Raw genomic sequence first — 27,895 nt, forward strand, 5'->3', positions numbered from 1 at the left:
ACATTATCCTTTCTTGCCTTTTTGCACTCTTGTTAATTTGGGCTTTTAAAAGACACTTGCTCTCATTTCTGACCAACTATATAATCTCATTTTAGAGTTCTGAAATAATTTAAAGCATGACTAAAATTTATTTGTTTTGGTTTGCAGACTTGGGATGAGGGTTTGGCAAAGACTGCCAAAGCCTGGGCAAAGAAATGTGTTCCTGGTAGTAATACTCATTTAGAACAATTGAGAAAATCTCATCCTGTTTTTAATGGCCTTGGTGAAAACATATGGACTGGACCTGATAATGAATATTCTGCGACTCTTGCTATCAGAAGTTGGTTCAGTGAATCCAAGTTCTACAATTATGAAAATAACACATGTTCAGGTGTGTGTTCTCATTATATTCAGGTATGTATTTTTCATCATATTGTTAATATGAAAATTTCTGACGTACCTAAATTCTTACTGATAAGACTTACAGGGCATTGTTTTTTAGTAGCTTAAGTATATGAAATTAGTATTTGTAAAAATTCTAGTAGAACTATTTTTTAGTATTTAGTATTTCAAAACTATAGACTAAAATAATTTATATAAAAATCTATATTTTATTAAAGAATATATTTAAAACTCAAGATGCGTTAAATATCATTAACCTTTTCTCCATTAAAAAAGTGAAAAGCACATCTTTAAAAGCAATTTAGAATCCCAGAAAATAAAATGACTTCTTATAATGTTGATTTCAAACATTAGGAAAACTGTAAATTGTATATGTCTAATATTATTCTACTATCTGGAGTACATCATGCATTATAAATTATGCATTAATTATTTAGGCTCACTGAGTTATTTTTAAGTTCTATAGTTTTGTTTCCTCAGAAATTTGATGTTTTTTTTTTTTTTCACTAAGTTATACTATAATCTTTCTGGAGTGCATTAAAATTAGTTTAAATTTTTATTGAATCTCTGGTAGTATATGGCAGACATATATGTACTATGTCTAGACTTCATTTCAATTTTTCTTTCAGTTTCATCATGCCTTGGAAAGATAAGAATTATCTTACTGAAACATCATGTTTCTCCTTTAGAAATTTATGGTGTCCTGTCTTAAAACCCAAATTCCTTCAAAATTCATTCAAAGACTTAACCAGCTATAACTTTCTGTCTTCATCATTTCAGGAACTGTTTACATTATCTTTGGGGTAGAAGAAGTTCTTTTTACTTCAGTTTTCTCCTCTAAAGATGAACCTGGGCTTTCCCTATTCCATAATTACATTTCTATGGTTGAGTTTTTTTCTTTTTTGCTGACTCATTTTTTTAAAATGAGAAGTATTAGTATAAATACCTCTAATTGTGTGGTAAGGTGATGGTGCCTCTGTCTTCACTTCAATTCTCCCCTCTAATCTTTTTTGCTTATTCTTAAAAGGTGAGCTCTCCTGTTAGGGCAGAGGGGAAATTATCCCCAGCTCTTTTGCAGGGAAAACAGGGATTTCTCACTGACTGTGCTAGGATGGTGCTGCAGGCTTTCCCACTGAGCTGGGTGGGCTTGGCTAAATCCTGCCTACTATTGTGGAGTTTGGAGGCTCACAATTTGCTTTCTGTAGTTGCATTGGAGCTCTTGAAATAGTCTGTTGATTCACTGGCCTTCTAACCAGAGTAGAGTAAACAGTGCTGCTGTATTTTGGCTAAGAGCTTCCTGTTAGATTCCCTGCATCCCTTGCACCGGGCCTCTCTATGCTGGGCCTGAGTTAGGCTATATTTCTTCCTGTACAATGAGACACACATTTCCTAAAGTCCTTCCAAGATATCTTAAGCTAGAAAATTATTATACTCCAAATATGCGTGGGTTCTGTTGCTCCAAAATCCATTCAGAGGCTTGATCTAGCATTGATTCTGAGGGAAGCTGGGGAGAGCTCAGGCAATGTCCTGTCTACTCTCTACCAACTTGTAAATAAAATTAAAAAAAAAAAAAGAAAGATATCAAAAAATTCTTTCAAAAAAAGTTAATTTGAACATGTTTAACCTTTACTAGATTACTTACTTTCTAGGGGTGGAGGAAAGATGGAGAGGGACAGAAAATTTTAGGATACAAGGTTTTATAAAGGTGAATATTGAAAATTTATCTTTGCATGTATTCTGAAAAATAAAAAGTTATAAAAAATTTTAAAGTGAATTTGCTCTAATATTGAAGGAAAAATTAATTCCTGAATTTCAAAGAAATCTTCAAAGAAAGAATTCTACAAATCTTCAATGAGACATATATGGTATAATCTAGATTAAGGAAAAAATCAAATAAACTGTAGACCAACATTTCTAATAAATATGTATTTAAAATATCTAGTAAATATTAGTGAAATAGCTACAACAACCTATTAAAAAGATTATATGTGATGACCAAGTTGTATTTATGTTAAGAATGCAGAGGTTCCTTCAATATTATAAAAATTTTAAGTATAAGAGATGACCATTAATAACTCCAAATCATATGATTATATCAACAAATGTAGGGAAACATGTATTGAAGTCATTAAAAAGCAAAAGAATAGACTTTTATTTAATATATTTTAAAATACTTATCTAAAATCAACTATTAGCTTTATCTGTAATAGAAAACCTCCAGGGACTTTTTTAATATGTTCAGAGAAAAAGTAAGACAAATACATTGTCACCATTCTAATTTGATACAGTATTAGAACTTGAAGCTATAATAATAACATAATAAAAATATTGGGGAATGATTGAGATTGAGAAAACATTTTAATTTTTTGCAGATTATATACTGGTTTATTCAGAGAACATTAAAGATTTAATTTAAAATTAATTCAAACGTAATTTTAGCAAGGTAGCAGGATATAAAATATATTCATGGGAGAAAAAAGCCTTTCCATAAAGTACTTACTATCTCTAGAAAGAAAAAAATAAAAAAAAGAAATATAATTAAAAATAACTACAGAAATTATATCACTGTCTGGTAGATCCACTTCCTAAGACATGAACAAAAATCATATGAATACAATTATAAAACTTTTCACAGAAATAAAGACATACCTAAATAATTGGAGAGGTATTGATTGTTCATGCCTGGGCAGTGACACTATAATAAAAATGACAATTGTATCTAAATTAAAGTTGATTGCAGTACCAATAAAGTCAAAGAAATTACTTTATAGAACTCTTTAAAAATAATAAAATCCATCTGGAGAAATAAGAGTTCAATAATCTTGAAGGAAATAATTAAAATAATTATAAAATAATTTGTTAGGGGGAGGGGTTGTTGCCAGCTTTATCAGATCTGAAATTCTATGACAAAAAGTTGACCAATGGAACAGATTAGGTATATAAGATTCAGAAACTATCAAATATTTTATGATAATGTTTATTAAACTCAACAGTTCTCAACTACTAGGAGGCAAGTACTCACAACCACAATAAAATGTTGAGAATATTAATAGTATTGTTTCCTCAAATACATGTAAAGAAAGCTTTTAACACTCACTTTTAAAATTTTTTTAATTAAGTATAAAATAATAAAAAACAGGATAGAAAAAGAAAGAAAAGGAAAAATAAAACAAGACATTGTCATGTGTCCAGCAGAACACTGAGGATTCAAAATATATAACAATAAATTTCCATTTCAAGAAAGCATATTCAATAATAGAAAAGATTATAGTCAAAATTATCCATCTTTTCTTTGCTTCCTTGTAAATTAATCTCTGTTGAGTACTTTTTATTTCAACATTTCACTTTCATAAGACTTTGAGTTCCATTTTTCCTTCCTTCTTTCCTTCTTAAGACAATAAGCAATCTGATTTAGGTTATTCAAGTATAATTATATTTATCATATTTCCACATTAATCATGTGGTGAAAGAAGAATCATAACCAAGAGGAAAATCACTAGAAAGAAAAAAATGTTTAAAAAACATGAAAATACTATGCTTTAACCTGCATAGTATTTTCATCATAAGTCTTTTGGAATTGTCTTGAATCATTGAATTGCTACAAAGAGCTAAATCTATCCTATTTATTGTCATACTATGTTGCTGCTACTGTGTACAATGTTCTTCCAAAGTTGTTCATTATTTTTATTTTAATTTTTAATTATTTTAGTTGATTCTCTGATTTTTAAACATCGCATCATATCATCTACAATGAGTAATAATTTTATTTCCCCATTGCTACTTCCTTTAATTTATTTTTCTTTTATTGCTAAAGCTAATATTTCTAGTACTAGATTGAATAATAGTGGTGATAATGAGCATTCTTATTTCACCCCTTATTGGGATCATATTGATAAGGCTTCTAGTTTACATTTTTTTTAACATATAAAATTTGCTGATGGTTTTAGATAGATACTACTTATACTCTCTAAAGTTTTTCATCTTTGTTTGGGTATCAACACAATATTTGTGGCACAAAAAAGAATTTGGTGGGACTTTTTGTTCTTCTCTTTTTCAGTAGTTTATATAATATTGAAATTACTTATTCTTTAAAAGTTTAGTAGGGGAAGGAATCTGGGAAGATAGTGGAGTAGATTGATAAATTTCAAGTTCTCCAGATTTCCCCCACAAATAGAAAAAAAAAAAAAAATTGTGCCTCAGAGTCAACAAAAACTCGTGAAAAAAACAAACAAACAAACAAGAAGACTTGAGGCAGAACAGGATTCCTCTAAGTACAACCAAGAAGAACTGAAGTAAAACTAGGAGCTGGGAATTAACCTATGTGAAGTGCAAACATCTTCATGATTGCTCCACAGATACATCAAGTTCAGACCTCTTGGGCTAGCTAAGGGTGGCTGAAGCCTCAGCAGAAACCATAGAAATTTTCATTTCCTGGACTGTTTGTCAACTGAGGTCTGAGTCCTGGAAGACAAATGAACCAGTGCAGATTGGGAATACAGAGCAGCTGTGCTGCAGAGATGCGGCCCTGGGCTAAAGGGAACCAATACCTGGTGAGTACAGAAGCAATGGGTCAGGGACTGCTGGCAGTGAGCACTTGCAGGAGATTGGAGCCCTTGTTTTGGGATTTCTGATCAGAGGGGAAAGCTGAAGGGAAACTTGAAGCACCATCTCCCCCTTCAGGATTAGAGATCCTTACACTAATAGCTCTTCTTTAAAAATAAAAAATGAACTGGCAAAGAAGAAAGAATCCCACCATTGAGACACTATATGGCAACAGGGAAGACCAGGTTTCATCTTCAGTGGAGAACACTTCAGAAAAGAAAAACAGCAGCTGCCACTAAGAATAATATGAAATGGCACCCTGCCCAGAAAAAATTTATAGGACATACCTGTCAGGCATATGTACTGTCAAAAGAAAAAAGTTATTATTATAAAATTAATTTAAAAAAAGAAAATTTATAGAATAATTCAAAAAATTATTTAAAAATCAAATGAGAGACATTGGAGAAAATCTAAAACAAAACAATACAAATCCAAGAAAAACAAGATTATGAAAAAAAGTTAATTAGAAAAGGAAGTACAGAATCTCAAAGATGAAAACAGCTCTTTAAAAATTAGAATTGAGCAAGAAGGAAACTAGTGAAGCTATGAGAGACCAAGAAATTATAAAATAGATTATAAAGAATGAGAAAATAGAACAAAATGTGAAACATTTTATAAGAAAAATGAGAGATCTGAACCACAGATCAAGAGAAAATATAAGAATAATTGGGCTGCTTGAAAGTTGGGATCAAAAAAGAAACTTGACACAATAATGCAGGTAATAATCCAAGAAAATTATTCAGGAGTGATAGAACATGAGGGGAAAATAGAAATAGAAAAAAAATCCACCAATCACCACCTCAAAGAAAACACACAGGAATATTATTGAAATATATGTGGAAAACACACAAGTATATTATTGCCAAATTTTAAAACCCCCAGATCAAAAAGAAAATAAGAAACAAAAATAATAATAATTCAATATGCCGAAGGAACAATTAGAATTATGCAAGACTTATCAGCAGCCACAACAAAACGAAACAAACAAAAAAACCACAAATCCTGAAATTATATATACATACCAACAATCAAAAGAACTAAAAATGGATATTCAATGAACTTACAGATTTTCAGAACTTTCTATCAATCAAACCCAAACTTAACAGAAAATTTAAAATATGAGCCAATATCAAAGATCAATTTTAAGGAATATGGACAAAATGGTTTTTTACATGGGAAATATATACAATATGCTTAAGATTCACATCAACAATAAGGCAACTCAAAAGAAAGATTGGTAGAGTTAAAGTAAGAATAGTAATCATCATGTTATATAAATGAGGTGCAGAGGAAGAATAGGCATTAGTTAGGAAGGAGGGCTCATAGTTCTGTAAACCTATTCACATCAGGAATGGGCTTAATGGGCAACACTTATTTTGCTTTGTATTCCTTGTTTTTTTTTCTTACTGTTTTTTCAATTAAAATAAAATTTTAAAATATATATTTGGTAGCATTCACTTATAAATCTTATCTAATCCTGAAATTTTCCCTCAAATTATCTTATTCAGTTTTTAATGGGGTTATTTAAATATCTTACTTCATCTTCTATTAATCTTGATAGTCAATTTTTTTTTGGTAAATATTCATCCATTTCATTAGATTGTCAGATTTATTGGTATACAATTGAATAAAATGGCTCCTAATAATTGCATTAATTTCCTCTTGTTTGGTGGTGAATTTACCCTGTTCATTTTTGTTACTAGTAATTTGTTTTTTTTTTCCTTTTTTTTTAATTTTTTAAACAGATTAAAAAGGTTAATCTATTTTATTGATTTTTTGCATAAAATCAGCTCTTAGTTTTATTTGAATAATTTTCTTAGTTTTAATTTTATTAATCTCTCCTATGATTTTCAGAATTTCTAATGTGGTATTTAATTGGGAATTTTTAACTTGTCTTTTTTCTATATTTTACTTGCATGTCCAATTCATTGATCTCTTTATTTTATTCATGTAAGCATCTATAGATATAAAATTTCTCCTAAGAACTGCTTTGGCTTCATACTATAAGTTTTAATATGTTGTCTCATTGTTTTCATTCTCTTGGGTGAAATTATTGATTGTTTCTATGATTTGTTGTTTGACCCACTCATTCTTTGGGATTAGATTTAGTTTCCAATTAATTTTTACTCTTTATTTCCATGTTTTTGTTTTTTTTTACCACATGTAACTTTAATGCACCATGAGCTGAAAATGAAAATGATATTTCTGCCTTTCTGCATTTGATTGTGACGTTTTGATGTTCTAATACATGATCTTTTTTGTTAAAGTACCACTTGCCACTGTGAAAAAGATATATTTTTCCATCTCTATTCAATTTTCTTCAAAGTTCTGTAAGATATAACTTTTTAAAAAAAAATTTCAATAATATTTTATTTTTCCAAATTCATGTAAAGATAGTTTTCAACATTCATTTATATAGTACTTAATTTTTCCAAATACATAAAATGACAGTTTTCAACATTAGAAAACCTTATGTTCCAAATTTTTCCCTTTTTTTTCATCGAAACGACCTATTTACAGAATGATTTCAGAGAGTCCTGAAGAGACTTACACGAACTGATGCTAAATGAAATGAGCAAAACCAGGAGATCATTATACATGGCAACAAGAAGGTTATACAATGATCAATTCTGATGGACATGGCTGTCTTCGACATTAAGATTATTCAAACCAGTTCCAATTGTTCAGTGATGAAGAGAGCCATCTATACCAGAGAGAGGAGCATGAGAACTGAGTGTGATTCACAACATAGCATTTTCACTATTTTCTTCGTTGTTTACTTGCATTTTATTTTGCTTCTCTTTTTTTTCTTGTGTGGTATGATAATTGTTTAATATGTATACTTATATTGCATTGTTTCCCACCTTTCTGCTTTCCTTCTAATCTTGGCCACATTGGTTTTGTTTTTGCAAAAATATTTTAATTTAATATAAGCAAAATTGTCGATTTTGTCATAATGTTCTTTAGTTCTTTTTTGATCATAAATTCTTCCCAAAGAGCTGACAGGTTGATTATATCTACCATGTTTAACATATATTGGACTACTTGCCATCTGAGGGAGAGCGTGGCAGAAAAAGGGGGAATTTGGAACACAGGGTTTTGCAAGGGCTAATGTTAAAGAATTGTCCACACATATATTTTGAAAAATAAAAAGCTTGGGAAAAAAAGAAAGAACAATAATATCCCATTATATTCATATACCAAAACTTATTCAACCATTCCCCAACTGATGTGTATCCATTCAATTTCAAGTTCCTTGGCATTACAAAAAGGCTGCTACAAACATTTTTCTCACTTTTATGATTCCTTTGGAATACAGATCCATTAGAGACAATGCTGGATCAAAGGATATGCACATTTTTATAGCCCTTTGACACAGTGCCTAAATGTGCTCCGGGATAGTTGGATCATTTCACAATTCCATCAACAATGCATTTCTGTCTCAGTTTTCCCACATGCCCTTCAAAATTGATTGTATTTTTTATGACATCTTAGCCAGTCTTACAGGTGTGATGTGGTGCTCAGTTGTCTTAATTTGCATTTCTTAATCAATAGTGATTTAGAGCATTTTTCCTATGAGTAGAAATTTAATTTCATGAATCTAAAGTTGTCTGTTCACATTCTTTGACCATTTATCAATTGGGAAATGATTTGAATTTTAATAAATTTGAATGAGTTCTCTAGATGTTTTAGAAATGAAGTCTTTATCAAATACACTAGTCCATAAAATATTGTTTCCCATCTTTCTGCTTTCCTTTTAATCTTGGCCTCATTGGTACTGTTTTTGCAAAAACATCTTAATTTAATGTAATCAAAATTGTCTATTTTCTCATAATGTTCTTTAGTTCTTCTTTGGTCATAAATTCTTCCCAAAGATCTGACAGGTTAATTAAACCTTGCTTTCCTAATTTTCTTACAGTATTACCCTTTATGGATAAATAATTTCAATTTTATCTTGGTATAGGATGTTAGATGTTAATCAATGCCTATTTTCTGTCATACTATTTTACAATTTTCCCAGCAAATTTTGTCAAATAGTGAGTTCTTATCCCAGTTTTGCTGAGTAGTTGATTGTTGGTTTTAATCCAAGCTCTTTTACCATCTGGAATATTCTATTCTGTGGTTCCTTGATATTTGAATTGTTTCTTTCTTGCAGTGCTTTCTCCATCACCTGATAATTCTGAAATTTGGCTACATGGTTCCTTGGAATTTTCATTTTGAAATCTTTTTCAGGAAGTGATCAATGGATTATTTCAATGACTGTTTTACTCTCTGGTTCTAGGATATCAGGGCTTGAAATTTTTTTATTCAGTTGTATTTTATTTTTCTAATTACACTGAAAGGTAGTTTTCAACATTCATTTCTGTAAGATTTTGAGTTCTAAATTGTTTTATTTCACCCCTTCCCTTACAGCAAGCAACCAGGTTATAAATGTAAAAACTTTGCCAATTTATTAAAAAATACTGTCCAGGCACTTTTTATCATGGCTTTCAAGTAGTCCAAAAAAATTATTGGACAGATTAGTTTTTCCAATAAGGTATTTTACATTTTCTTCAATTTTTTATTCTCTTGATTTTGTTTGACTGATTAACTTGACCAATTAACTTTCATGCCTCCTTCTACATTTGGCCAATTCTACTCTTAAAGGAAATGTTCTCTTTAGTAGATTTTTCTTTTATCTGGCCAATTATGTTTTCTTCAATCAATTTTTGTCCTTCCTTTTCCAAGTTGTTGATTCTGTCTTGCACAGACCTCTTCTTTCTTTTCCCAGTTTTCTTCTTCAGTTTTTTTCAGTTTTTCTTCTCTTACTTGATTTTTAAATTTTTGAGATCTTCCAATAAGACTAATTGGAACAATTCATATTTCCTTTTGAAGTTTTGCATGTAGATATTTTGACCTTTTGTCTTCTGAATTTGTGTTTAGATCTTCCTGGTTGTCATAGTAGATTTCTATGGTCAGAGCTTTTTTCTGTCATTTAATCATTTTTTAAGTTAACCTTGTTACTGAGGCAGAGAAGGCAATGTCCCAAGCTTCTTCTTAGAAGCCTAGTCACTGACTTTCTGCTCCAGGACTGAGGTGCTAGTACCTTGACCATCGTGTTGCACTGATCCAGTTTAATCACATTTGTTGTGCCCTGTGTTTCAGGACTAGCAATTTGCTCCTATGTTGGGACTGAAGGCCTCACAACTGGCCTTCTGTACTACTGGATTGCTGTGTCAGGACTGAGTTGCTAATTCTGTGCTGTGTCTAGGAGCCTCCTTCTGCCTTGTCTGGACACTTCCTGCACTGGACTCTGCTCCCCTTTTACAGAAGTGAGACAGACTTTTCCCGAAGTCCTGAGTTCTCTTGGATTGGAAAAATTGGCTCATTCAATTTTTGTGACTTTTATTTTTGCAGAGTTCTTTTAAACCCTTGAATTAATGTTATTTCTGAGGGAAACTGAAGAGATCTCAGATTTCATACTAGCTTTTTCCCCATGATCTTGGCTCCATTCTTCAGCAAAATGTAGATATTCTTCTAAGTCCTTTACAAATATCTCATTTGATTCTCACAAAAACCCTGTGAACTAATAATAACAACGATAATAATAGTTAATATTAATATAGTGCTAATTATGTACCAGAAGCTGTGCTAAATGTTCAACAATTATTATCTCAAATGATCCTCATAATTACCTGGGAATTACTATTATTATTATTATTGTTATTATTCCCATTTATAGATAAGGAAGTTAAGGTAAAATGGAGGTAAAGTAACTTGCCCAAGGTCACAAATTACTAGTTGTTTGAAGCCAAATTTGAACTTGAGTGTTTGTGATTCCAGGCTTAATGCTTTATTCTCTGTGCCACTTAATCATCATCCCTCAAAGAGACACAATGGACAGTGGTGTAAAATGAGATATACATTTTTAGGCATAGTCACTGTGTGGACTTGTTTTGTGTGGCTTTTATTTTTATGTGAGAGGAGAGCTAAGAGAAATGTGGAAGGTAAAATAATGGTGGTAAAAATTGGCCATTCCTGCCATCAAGGATCCCGCGTTCCATTCTTTCAAAGTTCTTTCCAGTTTCTTACAAATTTTTCCTCTTTTCATCTATTACTTAAGTAGGACCTTAGATGTTATTCAGTAAGTTCTTTAATCCTAAAAGAGGTATTAGTAGCCAAAAATGATACTGTCCTTTGCATTGCAATATATTTTGATTCTCTACATAAAAAGGAAATTTAACTACAATGTATATGACATTCATTATTTTTTTTAAACATTCTGTTGATTAGAATTATAAAAACTTGAATGGAAAAGATTGTGGTAATTCTTTTCCTGAGTTCCTGTTGCCTGCTGCTAATACTTCTTTCAGTTCCTAATTCAGTGACTACAAAGGGTAGTTGTATTTAATATCTTTTTTAAAAAATTCTTGCAGCATGTGCTTTTAATTTCAGTTATTAAAGTATTTTTCAATGGATTTTGTGGTTCATGAGTGATGACTGAATTTTTAAAAAGGAAAAATAAAAAGTCACATCTGTTGGATTAGGCCAAATACAGGCTTTGCCTATAGTAGTTTCACATTATAATTGAAATCTAGGTCATTACAGGCACATTTATTTACAAGCAGTCTTTAAGAAGAATTTTTAGGCTTTGGCCAGAATCTGACAAATATGATAAAGTAGTCTTTATATGTTCTCAAGCTTAATCCTGGAAGTTATTTATGTTTAAGGACCATCATAAAAGAATGTTTTAGATTAGGATAGCAGTGTTTTGTCAAGTAAGTTAATTAAAAGGCTCTTGGGTAATGTTAACCATATGGGATATATTATATTACTTCAAGGACCCTCTGATAGGGGATACCTTAGCTGTTTCAGTTTTTAAACAACTTTAGTTCTTTGTACTAGATCCATTAAGCAACTCTCAGAACAATGTTTTAGTTTTTGTTCAGCAACATTCTCTTCTTCCTGACATACAAATGCTAAAGTTTGTGACCCATTTCATGTCCATCCACAATAGTAAACCATAAATATTAAATTGAATGTCTTGTTTTGAAATTGTCTTTTAGCTTGTTTGGGATACTACCTATAAAATTGGCTGTGCTGTTATTGAATGCCCTAGTATTGGAACTGTTCTGAATGCAGCACATTTCATATGTAACTATGCACTAAGGTAAGTTATTTATAATTATTGTTTTAATATTTTTTCCTCTAAACTGTAATTTTATATATTCATGTAGATTAGAGCTCCTCCATGGCTTAGTTTAACTAACTATTGGTGAAGATCGACAAAAGTAGTCCTCATATTATTTTACAGTGGTTTAGTTGTGGCCTAGGACTGTCAGTAGAAAGTAGTAATAGCAATGAATGTCAGCAGAATGCAATCTCTGTTAGGTCCTACCTTACTGAAGAGAGGCTTTGAATATATTCCTGTTGATGTGCTGAGCTACTTTTGTCCAAAATCCAGTATAATTTCAAGAAAAAATCATTGAGAAAATTGGTGACCCAGTGATTATTGTTGTTATTAATTATTTTTTGTGGTGATGGTGGTTGTCATCATTTTTGTTATTGTGTGTGAGTCCAGAGCAACTTGGTAAAATAATTAAATATTTAGAAATTCCGATATATTTTCCTGAGCTGTTTTCCCAAACTCTATATAGTCCATATGTGAAAATACTTTATAAACTGTAGGATGCTATGCAAATGTAAAATATATTTTTAAAAATATAGTATTAGGGGAAAAGTGCAGGCATATTGATTTTTGTTTGAGGATTCATATTATGTAAATAGCAGAATATTAAAATATTATTTTCTAGGAACCCTTTAAGTCATAGGCTTAAAAATCCCAATATTGGAAAAGACCTGAGATTTAAAAAATTATTAAAGGATCATTGATTAGTACAGACAGTTATGAATTAGCATGTAGAGATAGAAATCTGCAGATGTAATTTATGTCTAGAGCACAGGCTTATTGATTATAAAAAGTCAGTGGGCCTTCAGCATTAACTTCATTAAACTTATATAGAATGTAGATACACAAATAGCTTCAAAAATAGAAATTTTATAGAAAACAGGAAGGGAAGATAAGAGTATGTTATGTTTGAGTTGTTTTAATCGTGTCCAATTCTTTGTGATCCCATTAAGAGTTTTCTTAGCAAAGATTCTGAAGTAGTTTGCCATTTTCTTCTCCAGCTCATTCTATAGATGAAGTACCAGACAGTTTTGATAATTATTGCCTTATGATAGTACTGCTAAACCTCCTTCCATTATACTTTTTTCTTTAATTCCTTTGACATTTTTAACCTTTTGGTCTTCCAAATTAGTTTTTATTATTTTTTCTAGCTTAATAAGGTAATTTTTTGATAATTTAGTTGGGATATTATTGAATAAGTACTTATTTAATAAGTAGACTAGGTAAAATTGTCATTTTATTATATTAGTTCCTACTACCAGTGAACAATGAATATTTGTTCAATTATTTAAATCTGACTTTATTTGTATAAAAAGTGTTTAAAATTACCTTCATGTAATTCCTAGCAAATGCACTCCCAGATATTTCATACAGTCTACAGATATTTTAAATGGGTTATCTTTTACTATATCTTTTTTTTATATCTTGCTACTCTACTAAAATTATTGTTTCAACTAACTTTTTAGTTGAATCGCTAAGATTTCTCAAATGTAGATGTTAGCATTGTTATAATCTGTTCTTTTAGTTCTTCTTATTCCTTAACATTTCATAGAAATCTTTTTCATATTCACCATTTCTTACTGCATGTTAAAATTGTATGTTCACTGATATACTTTTCAGATTTTTAACTGTTACCAAATAATTTTGTCTGGTTTCTACTATGTAGCTGTTAAACAACCATTACTTTTAAAAAGTTTTCATTTGCTGATGACTGATGATCTTTAATCAGATAAATTATGTCCTATTTGGTCATTCAAAACTATTCTAGCTTTTCCTGTAGGAGATATTGAGGGAAGAGGAGCATGGCTTTTGTCTACCATGGCTAGTGTATGTACACTGATACTTGTATACTTCAAAAAGGGTTAAGTATCTGGCAAAAATATTACACTGCTGTCTTTGAGCTTCCAATTTGTTCATATATTGTGAATTTTGTTCATATTAACTTGACAAAGAATAACCATCAATCTTATGCTATCAATAGAGGAGGAAGAAGGAAAAGAAGTGTCTAGATAATAAGAAGCTTATAGGAACAAAGAAGGTTTCAGAGCAAAAGAAAAACTTCTGCTCTGAAGAAACACCAGCAGAAAAGAAGCTTGGGGCAAGAAGTCTCCAGTAGCAAAAAAATCTCTGGAAAAGAAGTCAGCAGCTAAAAAGAAACATATACACCAAAAAGAAGAAGACTGATGCATAAAACTTAGGATATCAGTTCATCCATTACGTCACTATTGTGTCAATATTGTGAATTTCTAAAGAATAAATATATTCAAAGTGGCTTGGGGGGGTGTCATTCTGGAAATGAGAATAGTAACAAAATTACGTTTATATAGCACTCTGTTTTGCAAAGTGCTTTCCTTATTATAATCTCATGAAGTAGGTATTACAAGCATTATCTCCATTTTACAGACAAGAAATCTGAGATTCTGGGTGGTGCTATGACTTGCCCATATTTTGTAGCAAGAAAATGTCTCAGTTAGTATTTGAATCAAGTAATAAGAGTTACTTGTAATATACTTTAAAAGGGAGCTTCTCATAGTAAAAAATGTCAGATTATGTTTGACCTCCATTCTTCTTAAAATTATTTTGTATGCATACTTGACATGCACAAGAAAAGTATAGCAAGACGTAATAGATGCCAGCTGTACTGAGAGTCAGGAATATTTTGGATTAAGTGCTGCCTCTAATAGGCTTTATGACTCTGGACAAGTCAACTAACCTCTTGGTGCCCTTAGTAATTATCTTACATCAGTGAAATCACAGCTCTAAATACTTCCTTCCAGTTCAAAGCATTATATTTTTTAGCAGCTAACATAAGTAAAAATAACCCATTTGACAGTATTTGTTAGGTGAGACCAAGAAACATTCCCAAATAGATAAGAAATCAAAATAAGAAATCAAAGGATATAAATTAAATAGTTCTCAAAAGAATTCCAAATTGTTAACCATAAATAGGAAATATTGCTCCAACTTATTTAGAATAAGATAAATACAAATTAGCAAAATCCTAAAGTTTCACCTCATAGCCAGAAAATTTGTAAAGATGCTTAAAGATGGAATTAGTCTTTGTTGGAGATATTGTAGTAAGAGGTTGATCTTAATATCTACTATTGGTGAACTGTGAATTGGTTAAAAACTATTCTGGAAAGGTATTTGGAATTATACTAAGAAGAAAGTGACTAAAATTCCTACATTCTTTGATTCAGAGGTTCCACTAGAAAGTATATGCTTTATAAAGGCAAGAATCCAAAACAATGGTCTCATATATATAAAGATATTTATAGTAACATTTTTTAAAAATTACTGTTAAGATCAATTTTTTTAAAAATTGAATTCTTCTACCCACTCTTCTCCCATATATTCAGAAAACAAACAATATTAAATCAATTATACATGTGAAATCATATGCCAGAACTTTTTGGGGGTAACAAAGAATTGAAATAAAAACAAAGTAGATGCTCCTTAATTGTAGAATAACTAAACAATTATATGACATTAATGTAATAGAATGTTATGGAACTGTACGAAATGATGAATGGGAAGAAAAGCTATATAAATACATGATGTAATACAAAATGAAATAGGCAAAACCAAAGAATCAGTTTTCATGACTATAATAATGTAATTGAAAAGAATAATGATGGTTAAAAAAAAATAATGAAACTGGTTATTAGGTAATTAAAAGAATCAAGCCTCGCTTCAAAGAATAGATATGAGAATGTACCTCTCTCCCTTCTTTGGAGAGGTAAGGCAAGTTTAGAACACTGTAGCAACTGCCTTACTATAGTTCATATTTCACATCTTCATTATGTATCTTTAGCACTGAGAATGAATAGGTTTTCTGTAAATATTTGTTGAAGATCCAGCCTATCCGCACCTCAATTCAACTTTTATGAAAACAAACTCATTAATTTATTTTCCCCTTTCCTTTCTAACTCATACTTTATTTTAATTTTGAATTTCTACTAATGTTATCACCATCTTCCCAATCATCCAGGTTCATGGCTTAATTGACCTGGAGTCAGGAATATCATAGTTCCAATCTATCCTTACTAGATGTGTAACCTTCCACAAGTCACTTGGACTGGGAGCTACCTGTATTTCTCAGCTTCTAGGAGAGTGAAAGAAAAAGAGAAAAGGAAACAGAAGGCATCAGGCATTGATTTTTATTTCTTACTCCCAGAGAAATAGTTTTTTGTCCATATCTGCCCTCAGAAAAGTTGAGATGTTCTAGTGATTCCACAGTATACCATCCTCTACCAGAGAAAAATGAGCCATGATAGAAAACAACTTTGGAGCAACATTAAGAAGCATTTCCATTCTTCCTGATTGGAAGGGAAGAGAAAAGGAAAAGGAAGGATACAAGAACATAAGGGTATAACCTCTGTGCTCCACTCAACCTGAGAAAAAGAAGAGAACTGGAAAAGAAAATGAGGTTGCTTCTTTGTGGTTAGCCAAAAGTGCATATTAGTTAGACAAAGTCAAGAGCACCCAGAAAACTGTCTGAAATCATATCTATTTCCATTCAGATATGTTGATATTTTTATGAACATTTTTATAAACCTTGTTAAGTGTTTCTTTGATCCTCCATGAAGTCAAAATTTCTAGTTCTTACAATGCAAGTTAGTTATGAGTTAAGGATGGTAAGCCTGTTAATGAAGAGAAGTCACCATTTTTTGGTTATTTGAAACTAAGGTGTTAAAGAGGACATACTATATCCACAACATGAAATTGTTCTTTCTTTTTTTTTTAATTTATTTTTTTATTTTATTTATTTTTTTTATAATATTATCCCTTGTATTCATTTTTCCAAATTATCCCCTCCCTCCCTTCACTCCCTCCCCCTGATGACAGGTAATCCCATACATTTTACATGTGTTACAATATAACCTAGATACAACATATGTGTGTAAATACCATTTTCTTGTTGCACATTAAGTATTAGCTTCCGAAAGTGTAAGTAACCTGGGTAAGATAGACAGTAGTGCTAACAATTTACATTCACTTCCCAGTGTTCCTTCTCTGGGTGTAGTTATTTCTGTCCATCATTGATCAACTGGAAGTGAGTTGGATCTTCTTTATGTTGAAGATATCCACTTCCATCAGAATACCTCTTCATACAGCATTGAAGTGTACAGCGATCTTCTGGTTCTGTTCTTTTCACTCAGCATCAGTTAATGTAAGTCTCTCCAAGCCTCTCTGTATTCCTCCTGCTGGTCATTTATTATAGAGCAATAATATTCCATAACCTTCATATACCATAATTTACCCAACCATTCTCCAATTGATTGATTGATCCAGTTTCTAGCTACAACAAAAAGAGCTGCCACAAACATTTTGGCACATACAGGTCCCTTTCTGCTCTTTAGTATTTCTTTGGGATATAGAAATTGTTCTTTCAATATGTAGTCCACAAAGGATTATTTCTGGAGTGTCTCTGAACTAAGCAAAAGAGGGATATTTTCTCTTACCTCATTGTAAGAAGGTTTCCACTGTTCACTATGGTAATGCCAGAGTATGCCTCATTTTAGTGAACATTCTATAAATTTAAAAAAAAAAAAGGACAAAAAGGAATAAAGAGGAAGGGAAACAGAAAATATATTAATGAGAAATTGAATCATATGAAACTTTCACATCCTTTTCATTTGTGCCTCCATACATTTATTCACAATGTTCCCTCTACCTAGAATTTCCTATCCATGACCACTTATTTTGTAGTTCTTAGCCATCTTTTCTGCTTAACTCAAATCTTCCATGAAAATTTCCCTGTTCTCCTATAGCTGAAAAAATATGTTCCTCTTCTGAGCTCTCACAGCACTTTGTTTCCTCTTATGCCAGTTTCACATTCTATTTTTCAGTTATTTGTATATATGTCTTATCTCCCATACTAAATTGTTTCATGAAGATAATGTGGAATGTTGGAGGGGATGTGGACAAACTGGGCCACTGACACATTGTTGGCAATTTGGAACTATGCTCAAAAAGTTATCAAAATGTGTATACCCTTTGATCCAGCAGTGTTACTAGTAGGCTTATATCCCAAAGAGATTTTAAAGAAAGGAAAGAATGTGCAAGAATTTGTAGTGGCCAGAAACTGGAACTGAATAGATGCCCATGAATTGAAGATTGTCTGAATAAATTGTGGTATATGAATATTATGGAATATTATTGTTCTGTGAGAAATAACCAGCAGGATGATTTCAGAAAGGCCTGGAGAGACTTCCATGAACTCCTGCTGAGTGAAATGATCAGGACCAGGAAATGATTATATACTTCAACAACAATACTATATGATGATCAATTCTGATGGACGTGGCCCTCTTTAACAATGAGATGAACCAAATCAATTCCAATAGAGCAGTAATGAATTGAACCAGCTACACCCAGCGAAAGAACTCTGGGAGATGACTATGAACCACTACATAGAATTCCCAATCCCTCTATTTTTGTCTGCCTGCATTTTTGATTTCCTTCACAGGCTAATTGTACATTATTTCAAAGTCCAATTATTTTTGTACAGCAAAGTAACTGTTTGGACATGTATACATCTATTGTATTTAACTTATGCTCTAACATATTTAACATGTATTGATTAACCTGTCATCTGGGGGAAGGGATGGGGGGAAGGAAGGGAAAAGTTGGAACAAAAAGTTTTGTCAATTGTCAATGCTAAAAAAAATTACCCATGCATATATTTTGTAAATATAAAGCAATAATTTACAAAAATTGTTTCATGAAGACAATGACTATATTGCATTCTCAGCTAAGAGATATTAAGAGCAGGCAAAGTTTTGCAATTCCATTGTCTATGCCCACTTCTGGATTATAGTTTTAATGTGAAAAGGTACACTAATGGTCACAAGAAAGCAGGGACACTAAGAGGCAATAGTGCTTGTAGCTATGTGAACAGAGTCCTTTCCTGGATAAAGACCAGAGCACAGACCAATAGAGCATTGATTCTCTTTGGATCACACTATCTTGGACGCACCAAAAACTTAAAACTGCTCAGAACTAGTTCTACAAACAGCAGTACACACACACACACACACACACACACACACACACACACACAACCCTGAAGTTAGGGACAATGTCCTCCTTACCTCCAAGAAATGCAAAATCCAACTTTACTTTTTAAAAAATTTTTCAGAAGTATATTTTTCATGTTCCATATTTTTCTCCCTACCTCCCCCCTCTTTTCTCTCCCTAAACCAACTGGCAATCCCATAAAGATTAAATATATACAATCTTTCAAATATATCCTCATATTTTTCATGTTGTGAAAGAAAAACCAAACCAAAAGGGAAAAAAGCATGAGAAAAATAAAGAAGCAAAAAAGGTTAAAACACTTTGCTTTGATCCACATCCAGTTTCTACAATTTTGTCCCTGGATACACATGGCATCCTCTACCCCAGATCCATTGGAACTGCCATGAATCACTGCACCACCAAGAAGAGCTTACTGTCACACAGTCCAGTTGCCTTTGTTTTCTTGATCCAAATCACTTCACTTAGCATCAGTGCATGTAGGTCTTTCCAGGGAGAGCAGAGGAAGCCTTACAGCTGAGTTCTTCTGAAATCAGTTTGCTCATCATTTCCTATAGAACAATAATACATGTAGAATACTGGCTTAGTGTAGCCCATTTAGCACAATATGCTCATGGTCAATAAGTTTGCATCATGACTTGTCTAGCTCCTGGTTCAAAGGGTAAATAAAGTAAGGGTTTTTTCTCTGTTAGATGAGAAGCTCTTTTTACTGCCTCAAGGGCAAGTTTTCCCAGCATTTCAATATGGTTCAGGAGAGGGCTGGAAGGATTGCAAAGAGTTGGAATTCTGAAAAGGTATACTTGACTCTAATACAGCAGACTACTTAAGGCTAAGTACCTACTCAATGTGAAATAATGATTCTATAAACATAAGACATATCATTAATGTCATGTGATGGCTTTCCTCACAATTGGCGCCTGCTGAATGTGTAGTGGTGAGGTAATCATAGGGAAGGATTGGAGGGCTGAGGGAGAGAGTCAGAGTCTCTCTGCCCCAGATCGTTCTGCAGGGAAGACTTCAGGCTCCAGACTCCAGAGTCCAGGATCAATCTTTGATGAGCCACATGGCAGTTTGCCTGCTTCCTCCACTTCTCCTCCTAAAGATCAAGTTCTTTGACTGATCCTGACATAGACTGATCCTGGGGCCCTCCTAAGAGGGCCTTGCACCCAACATGGTATCATATCATATCATCTAAGTCTATAGTATACCTTTTCAGAGTTCCAGCCCTCTGCAATCCTTCCAGCCCTGTACATGGTTCCAGCCTCTGTTTGCTTTCTCCTCTCTTGTGTTATCACTATCCTTTTCCTCAAGGTCATATGTCTCTCTGCTTATTTCCTCATTACTCATCTTATCCCTTCCTCCTCCTGTTCCATCATATCCACTTCCTACTTCTTTCTCATTATCTCTTCCTTTTTCATTACATCCACCTCCTTCATCTTTTTATTTCCTGATCCTTCCCCTTGACTAACTTCTGCAGGCTGCATTTTATGGACACGGTTGGTTCAGGGAGTGCCAGTTTACAACCCTCATTTATTTTACCTCCCTCATTTGTTTTGTGACCCTCATTTGTTTTATGACCCTCATTTGTTTTATGATTCTGTTTGCACTTCTTTATCTACTTTTAATGAATTGCAGCTTGCACCTCTTAAAGGGTTTCTGATCACTTGATAAATGAGGTGATGCCTTCCTGGGATGGCTCCCAGTGTTTCCTTATCATAGGAAGCCATCTGACTACCTACTACCTCCCACTTTTGAAAATCAATTTCCAGTCCTGCTTGCTTTACTATTCTATAGCACCTCCTGGTTTGAGCCCCTAACAATAATTTGTCCCATCCCTAACTTTCTACTCATTAGAACAGAGTTCTGTCTCTCTTCCCATCCTGTAGGCCTGCTCCACTGTGAAGTCCTAGCCAAATTGCCCCTATTTGGGAGCCACTTGTAGCATCCCTTAAGGCTACTCTATCTGTCCACCCATAGGTGGCATGGCTAGGCCAATTTACCGTTCTTCTGGCTCCAACCCAGATCACACAGAGATAGACTAACCAGGGGTGCAAACATTCTGTCTTTATTCACTCATCCTCTGAGTGGGGGTAACCACAAACAAGAGCACAGGAGCAAGAGAGCAGGAGCACAAGAGAGTAAGATATCGAGTTCTGCTCAAGGGTGCCTATTTATGCTGCCTCTCTTCCAGGATTGCCTGTGCCCAGCCCACTCAGAACTGCATAGGTGGAGCCCTAGAAGGGAAGCTTCTGGAATTAGTGCTATGTCCCAGGAAGATATCTAGCAAGAGGACATGCCCCTTGCCATCTCAAGAAACCTAAAGCAGTTCCTTTAATTCCTGCCAGACACAACCTCCTGCCTTAGAAGCCAAGCCCCTTTTTACCTCCAAAGCCCACCCTACCAACTGATGTGGCATATAGGCTCTGTGGCACATCTCAAAGAGAAAGCAGTGCTTCATTGCCCTTACACTTGTTATCTTTTTTAGTGTGTGTGTGTGTGTGTGTGTGTGTGTGTGTGTGTGTGTTTTGGTTTTTTTTTGTAGTATTGGACTAGATGAGAAGGCATATTAAAGTGTCTCTGAAATTGGGGGGGGAGATATTATTCAATCTAATGCTGTTCTTTTTAATTATTGATGCAGTAATTTAGGAGATTGTGACCTACCATGTGGCCATTTTATCCAGAAACTAGTTGTACCATTTATTATGAATAATCTAATTACAAGAAACATTCATAAATTAGTAACTGTCTTAGTTTAAAAACCGTTGATTCTTAACAGTTCAAAAACATTTCATAATTGGAAGAAACCTTCAATATCATCTTGTTCATGTTGTATCTGACCAAGAATCGCTGCTACCTGATATGAACTGATTACCTTCCCTTATCTAAAAGAGCTCACCTGGAAATTATCAGTTTTAAATAACCTTTGAAAAATTTATTAGCATATCTTTAGACAGGTCTGGCATTTGCTTTGCCAGCTTCTTTCCATTTGGCTTCTTAATTCCCCTACTTTGAATCCCTGGCACTTTCTCTCTCTTTGATCTCTGAGTTGACACCTTTACTTCTCTAGTCTCCCCCAGAAGCCCTCAAGCCTGTATTTCCCCTACAAAAGATTTGCTTATGATGAGGATCTTTGCCAAATTCTCTTCAGGACTAAACTCACTATGGGGTGCTCTCTTTCTCTCATTCAAAGTGCCTTCCATTTAATAGCACCTTTCTCCTTACTAGAGCTAACTAGCTAGAGCTAACTCTGGCAAGTCTAACCTACCCTACAATGGTTTTCTCCCATCTAATATAGTATTTCTTTCCTCCTAATTAATTGTGAGTTCTCCTGGGGATCGTGTCTTTTTTGTTTGTTAACTATGTGCTCTCCCAACTTTATTTCATATTTGCCTCTCCTGGTGTCTACTTTACCTCTTTTGTCTGCAACTTATTCATCTAAATAAACCTGTCTTTTTCAAGTATAGCCATTATGGATTTGTTATATGTTTATTTTGAACTAATTATTGCTCTCTTAACCTCATTACTACCTATATTACTATGCATTGATGAACCCATATTGAGAACTGAATTACAAGACCAGGGTGTGGGCAAGTTAGAATTTCTATATCTCATCTCTGTAATGTTCTGTTGGCTTTTGGACCAGCCTTTGTTTCAGTTGAATAATCACTACAAGAATAGCCAAGTGTTAAAGTCCAAATCCTTTATTTTCTCCTTCACAATCTATTTTTTTGCCTAGGGCCCAGGCTAGCTTTCTTAGAGGCCTTCCGGAGTCTTGGTTTCAGTGGGGGGAACAGGAGGACAGACCAGCCATCATGAGGTTGATGAAGATGGAATGAATATGTCTCTCAATTCCTTCCGAGTCTGTGTCTGGCTCTTCTGAGTCTCTCTCTGAGCCTTTCTGAGTCTGTCTCTGGTTCTGACTCTGGTTGAGTTTGTCACAGCTTTATATGCTCTATTTTGAGTATAAAGCAATCATTATATCCCTAGGAAACGATTATTTGTTATAAGATTAAATCAATCACACTGAACTTAGAGAACTATTAATCACCATGCTAAACTAGATAACCATTGTCTCATCAATTCCACTAAATTAGTACCTTGTAAGAATCCTTGTTTCAAATGCAGAGTTCTGGCCCATTATTATATATATATAGCTAGTTCATTAAGTTGGATTTGGGTTTACTCCAGTATGATTTCCTTGTCTGGTTGATACACGTAGAACTTGGAAATTTGCATTTGACCAGCAGCACCTGATTTGGGAATTGTTAGTGCCACCAGATGATTATTATCAAAATGAGATGATTGGTTTAAGACCTTTTCTAATTCTAAAATTTGAAATTCATGGCTATATTTGGAACTTTATTCCAGGATGACTGGCTTACTCCATTAGCTCTAATATTGAGAGTTACCCATTAAGTTGTTGGATTCCAAGTGCACTTCTCAGTTCCAGGGAGGAATACCCTATTTACCTGCCTCTAAATTAATCTGATCAATTCCCAATATTCCCTTTCAAAAATAATCTTGTTTCTATAAAGCTCATTCTGTTACCCTTTACATTTCTCTTAGAAGCTGGCCTACTTCCTTTTCTATATGCTTAATTGATTATGCTAATGTACTTTTTCTCACTATACAGTAGAAGTTTGTGACTTATCCTATACTTTCTTTCTAATCCTATATTTATTTAGAATGAAATACTACCATAGGATACCATAGGATACCACTATTTTTGGTATCATGGTCAGTAAGCAAGTTTGATTATTTTCATCTGCCCTTTTAAAAAATCTTCTTACTTTTGTTTTTTAATTTTGTTATAGAAAATAGCTTATATATAATGCTTTAAAGTAAAAAAAAATACTCTCCTTATAATTTCCTTGTGAGTTCAGTAGAAAAAGCACTTCATTATTCATATTTTATTGATGATGAAATTAAGACTCAGAAAACTAAAGGTTAGAATATAATCTATGATATAAATTGGATGGAGGTGAATAAGCAGTTGTAGTAGACAAAATTTTTACTTAAGGTTAAATCAGAAAATGGTTTAATATCCCTTTTCATTTTAAATATGCTACTTTGTCACTGGTACATGAAAAACTGATTACAGAAGGACCTATTTATTGGTTAAGTATTTTCTTGAGGTCATTTTCTTAATTCATATTAGAATTTATTGTGGCACAATGAATTCATTAGGAATTGACCAAGTGGCACAATGGATAGAGCACCAGCCCTAAAGTCAGGAGAACCTGAGTTCAAATGTGGCCTCAAATACTTCCTAGCTGTGTGACCCTGGGCAAGTCATTTAACCTCAATTGTCTCAGCAAAATAAAATAATAATAATAATAATGATAATAATAATAATAATAACAACAATAAGAAGAAGAAGAAGAAGAAGAATTGGCAGATGTGTGTTATTTGAATCCAAAATTGATATTCTAATAAAATATTTTTTCTGCTTTTACAGTGGGAATCCTGGAAGAAGGCCTTATCAAGCAGGAAGATTCTGTAGCAAATGTGACAAGGAAGATAAATGCCAGGATATGCTATGCAGTAAGATTAAGGCAATAAGTTGAAATGGAAAAATAATAACTACACATTGTTAGATGACAATGATATCATTTAATAGTGGTTTCTTAGTGCCATGTTTTATTGTTCCACGTATCAACACAGAATTATATAAGTAATTTACTTCAACCTATAACTGTGTCATGCTGTATTTCATTTAAATTATGAATTCTCTTCTAACAAGTGATCAACCAACAATTCTGCTTGAGAATAAATTGACTCCTTAAACAGCCCATTCATTCCCTATTAGCATTTTGATTGTGCTTCTTTATAGTGAGCTAAAATCTACCTCCCTTTAAATTCTACATATTTGCTCTAGTTTTCACCTTCTGAAGCCTAGCAGAATAAATCTGATCGTCCTTTCTGTTGTATAGATAAATAGATAAAGATTGTATATAGAGACATATATAGATATAGATATGCAAACATATACACAACTACATATATATGTGATTATATGTGTATATGTGTAATATGATGTGTATTGTAATATATATATATATATATGTGTGTGTGTGGGTGTGTGTAATTACAATCTTTAAAATTTGGAGATGTATAAAAATACAAACATATAAATATATTTTCAAATATTTAAAGGCAGCAATGATGTTGGTAGCAAGATCTTCTATTTTCCAGACTAAACATATGAATTCCCTCAGTTCTGGCCTTTTTATCAGGAATATTTGGAAATTTATTCCTACAAAATACCATTTTTCTTCCTGTATGGATATATTTAGTTTTGTCAGATTTATCTTTGAGTGCAAAAGCTTATCTCTTCCTCTTGGAATATCATATTTTGAGTTCTCCTCTTCTTTATAGTTGCAACTACTAAGTTTGTTTAATTCTTATTATGGCTCCTTGGTATTAGAACCTAGGCTACTAGTAGAATTTTTTTCCTTTTACTTGGAAACTATTTTATTTATAATATTTTTGAGTTTTTATTTTGACATTTCTTTTGTGATATAGCCATTGAGTTCTTTCTATTTTGCCCTCCATAATTTTTATATTTTGCCTTTCTATATTTTTTCCTCTGGTTCTAGAGAATTGGGGTCAATTTACATTAAAACAAATTCTTTCAATATGGTAATCACTTTTTTTTTTCTGATCCTAGTTTTCAGATAGTCTCTCTTTGTCCTGTTTGCCAGGTTAGTTATAGGAAGTATATATTCTAGGAAGTAAGTCCTTTAGAAAGGAGGCTTTATGGTGGAATGGAAAGAGAAGATCTTGGTTAATCTTGGGTTACAAAAACCCTGCCCAAATCTCTTTCTTCAGGCTCATCTTATTTATAATACAATAATATTTGCAGTTTTGTTGTACTTAATAAAGTAACAAATAGTACATAAGCCCCTTGCCACTGGCTTCTTTGCTCAGGAGAATCCCCATGGATATCTATATCACTTCAAATCCAAACACTGTATTTACTTTGGTTTTCTATCGTATTCTAGAACTTTTCTCAGATAATTTTCCAAATTGTCATCTATCACCTTCTATCTAGACTTTTCTAGGCTGTATTTTTGCTTTCTCCTACTTGCCATGTAAGTCTGATCTCCTGAGTCTTATATAGGACATAATATTTCTATATGCAATAAGGCTGAATCTTAAAGGAGAACTTTACTAGTATAATCACCTACACCTTTCAGCAGACTTCTCTCCAGTCACTATTATTCTCCTTGGACTCATTACTCAATGGTTAACATACCCCATCCCTATACTCTCACATTACAGTGATTTAAAACTTCAAGCTGTCATTGAACAAATCTCATTCCTTATCCTTTACTACTCCCTTTTTTAAGTCCTACCCTTTTCTATCCCTCTCTACCCTCAATATCCTATTTCAAATCTTTCTTTCTCTTCCATTATGTTTTCTGAAAAATCTGCTCCTTAATTAATAAACTCACTTTCGTCATTCCCTCCTTGTTTTTGGCTCTCACTGTGACCTCACTCCTTCCTAATGATATGGCATCGCTGGCCACTCTTTTCAACACTGGTTGTATTTTTCTCTCATATTCCTGGTTCACTGGTCCTGTTAAGGAGTCAAAATACTTCTGTTACCTAGTCTCACTTTATGAATCTCTCTCTACCATCATCACTCATTAATCTCTTATTCTTTAAAGTATATTCAATCTAAATTTATCACCCCTTTAAGATGCTGATTGCTGTTATCTACCAACTCCTAGGACACTCATGTTCCTTCCTTATTAAATCCAGTGCCTTGGTTAATAGCCTTTGTCTCTAGACTAATTCCTGCTATCATACCAGGAGATTTCAACATAAATATTAATATTCTCTCAAATACCCTAACACCTTGATTCCTCATTCTTTTCAGTTCTCTTGGCCAATTTCATTCTTTTTCATTTCACCTTAGCTACAAACAGAGATGTTCATACTCTTGATATTACCATCATCCTAAGGTTGTTCTAATTCCATGTTTATAAACTTTAATATTCCTCTACCTGATCCTAATAATTTATCATTTTATATTTTCCTTTGCTTACTTATCTCTAACCTTATTCTTTGTCTTTATCATGATCTCCAATCTCTCTATCCTTCATCTCCTGTTATACTCAAGTTTCTTTTGTCACTTTAACTGTCACTGAAGATGCCTTGTGAAACTCTTAAGTCATTGAGCGCTTTAATCATCCATTGATTTCATATCTATCCATGTGCTGCTAAACAGAGCTAGAGAAAATAATATGATGAATGTATTAACTAGAAATTTGTGATATATCTCAATTGGGTCCTTATTGCAGCAAGGCAATTTCAGACTTTTTCATACCTCCTCAAGCTTCCAATGGTAGATTCTTTCATCATTCTCTCAACTGAAAATTTTCCATTATACTTCAGCAAAAAAATGGTACCATTCATCAAAAACTCCCTCTACTTCACCTCCCTTCATCTTACTTTACTCACAATAACCACAAATTTTTCTTTTCCTTCACATAAAGAGATGGGCTTTATTGACAAGACAAGCCCTTGTATCCAATTATATCCCATACTGCCTTTTCCAAGAGATTTCCCTTCCTATCATTCCTACTCTTTCTTAAATCTTCAGTTTATCTTTATCTAAGGGCAGCTTCCATATTGCCTATAAACATTCCATTATCTTCTCCATTCCTAAAATGTTCTCACTGGATCCAACCAACT

At 32.9% G+C, this 27,895-nt stretch overlaps 1 protein-coding gene across 2 annotated transcripts in view; it reads left to right on the forward strand.

The window, feature by feature from the left end:
• Positions 1-27,895, forward strand: part of LOC141544517 (GLIPR1-like protein 2) — an 84,512-nt gene that overhangs the window by 4,847 nt on the left and 51,770 nt on the right. For both annotated transcript variants that reach the window (XM_074270791.1, XM_074270792.1), the window contains exons 2-4: positions 148-393; positions 12,030-12,133; positions 24,651-24,736. In XM_074270791.1, the coding sequence (XP_074126892.1) occupies positions 148-393; positions 12,030-12,133; positions 24,651-24,736 (436 nt within the window). The remainder of the gene's footprint in view (positions 1-147; positions 394-12,029; positions 12,134-24,650; positions 24,737-27,895) is intronic.

Source organism: Sminthopsis crassicaudata, chromosome 5 (assembly GCF_048593235.1).
Source record: "Sminthopsis crassicaudata isolate SCR6 chromosome 5, ASM4859323v1, whole genome shotgun sequence".
In the NCBI taxonomy this organism is placed as follows: Eukaryota; Metazoa; Chordata; class Mammalia; order Dasyuromorphia; family Dasyuridae; genus Sminthopsis; species Sminthopsis crassicaudata.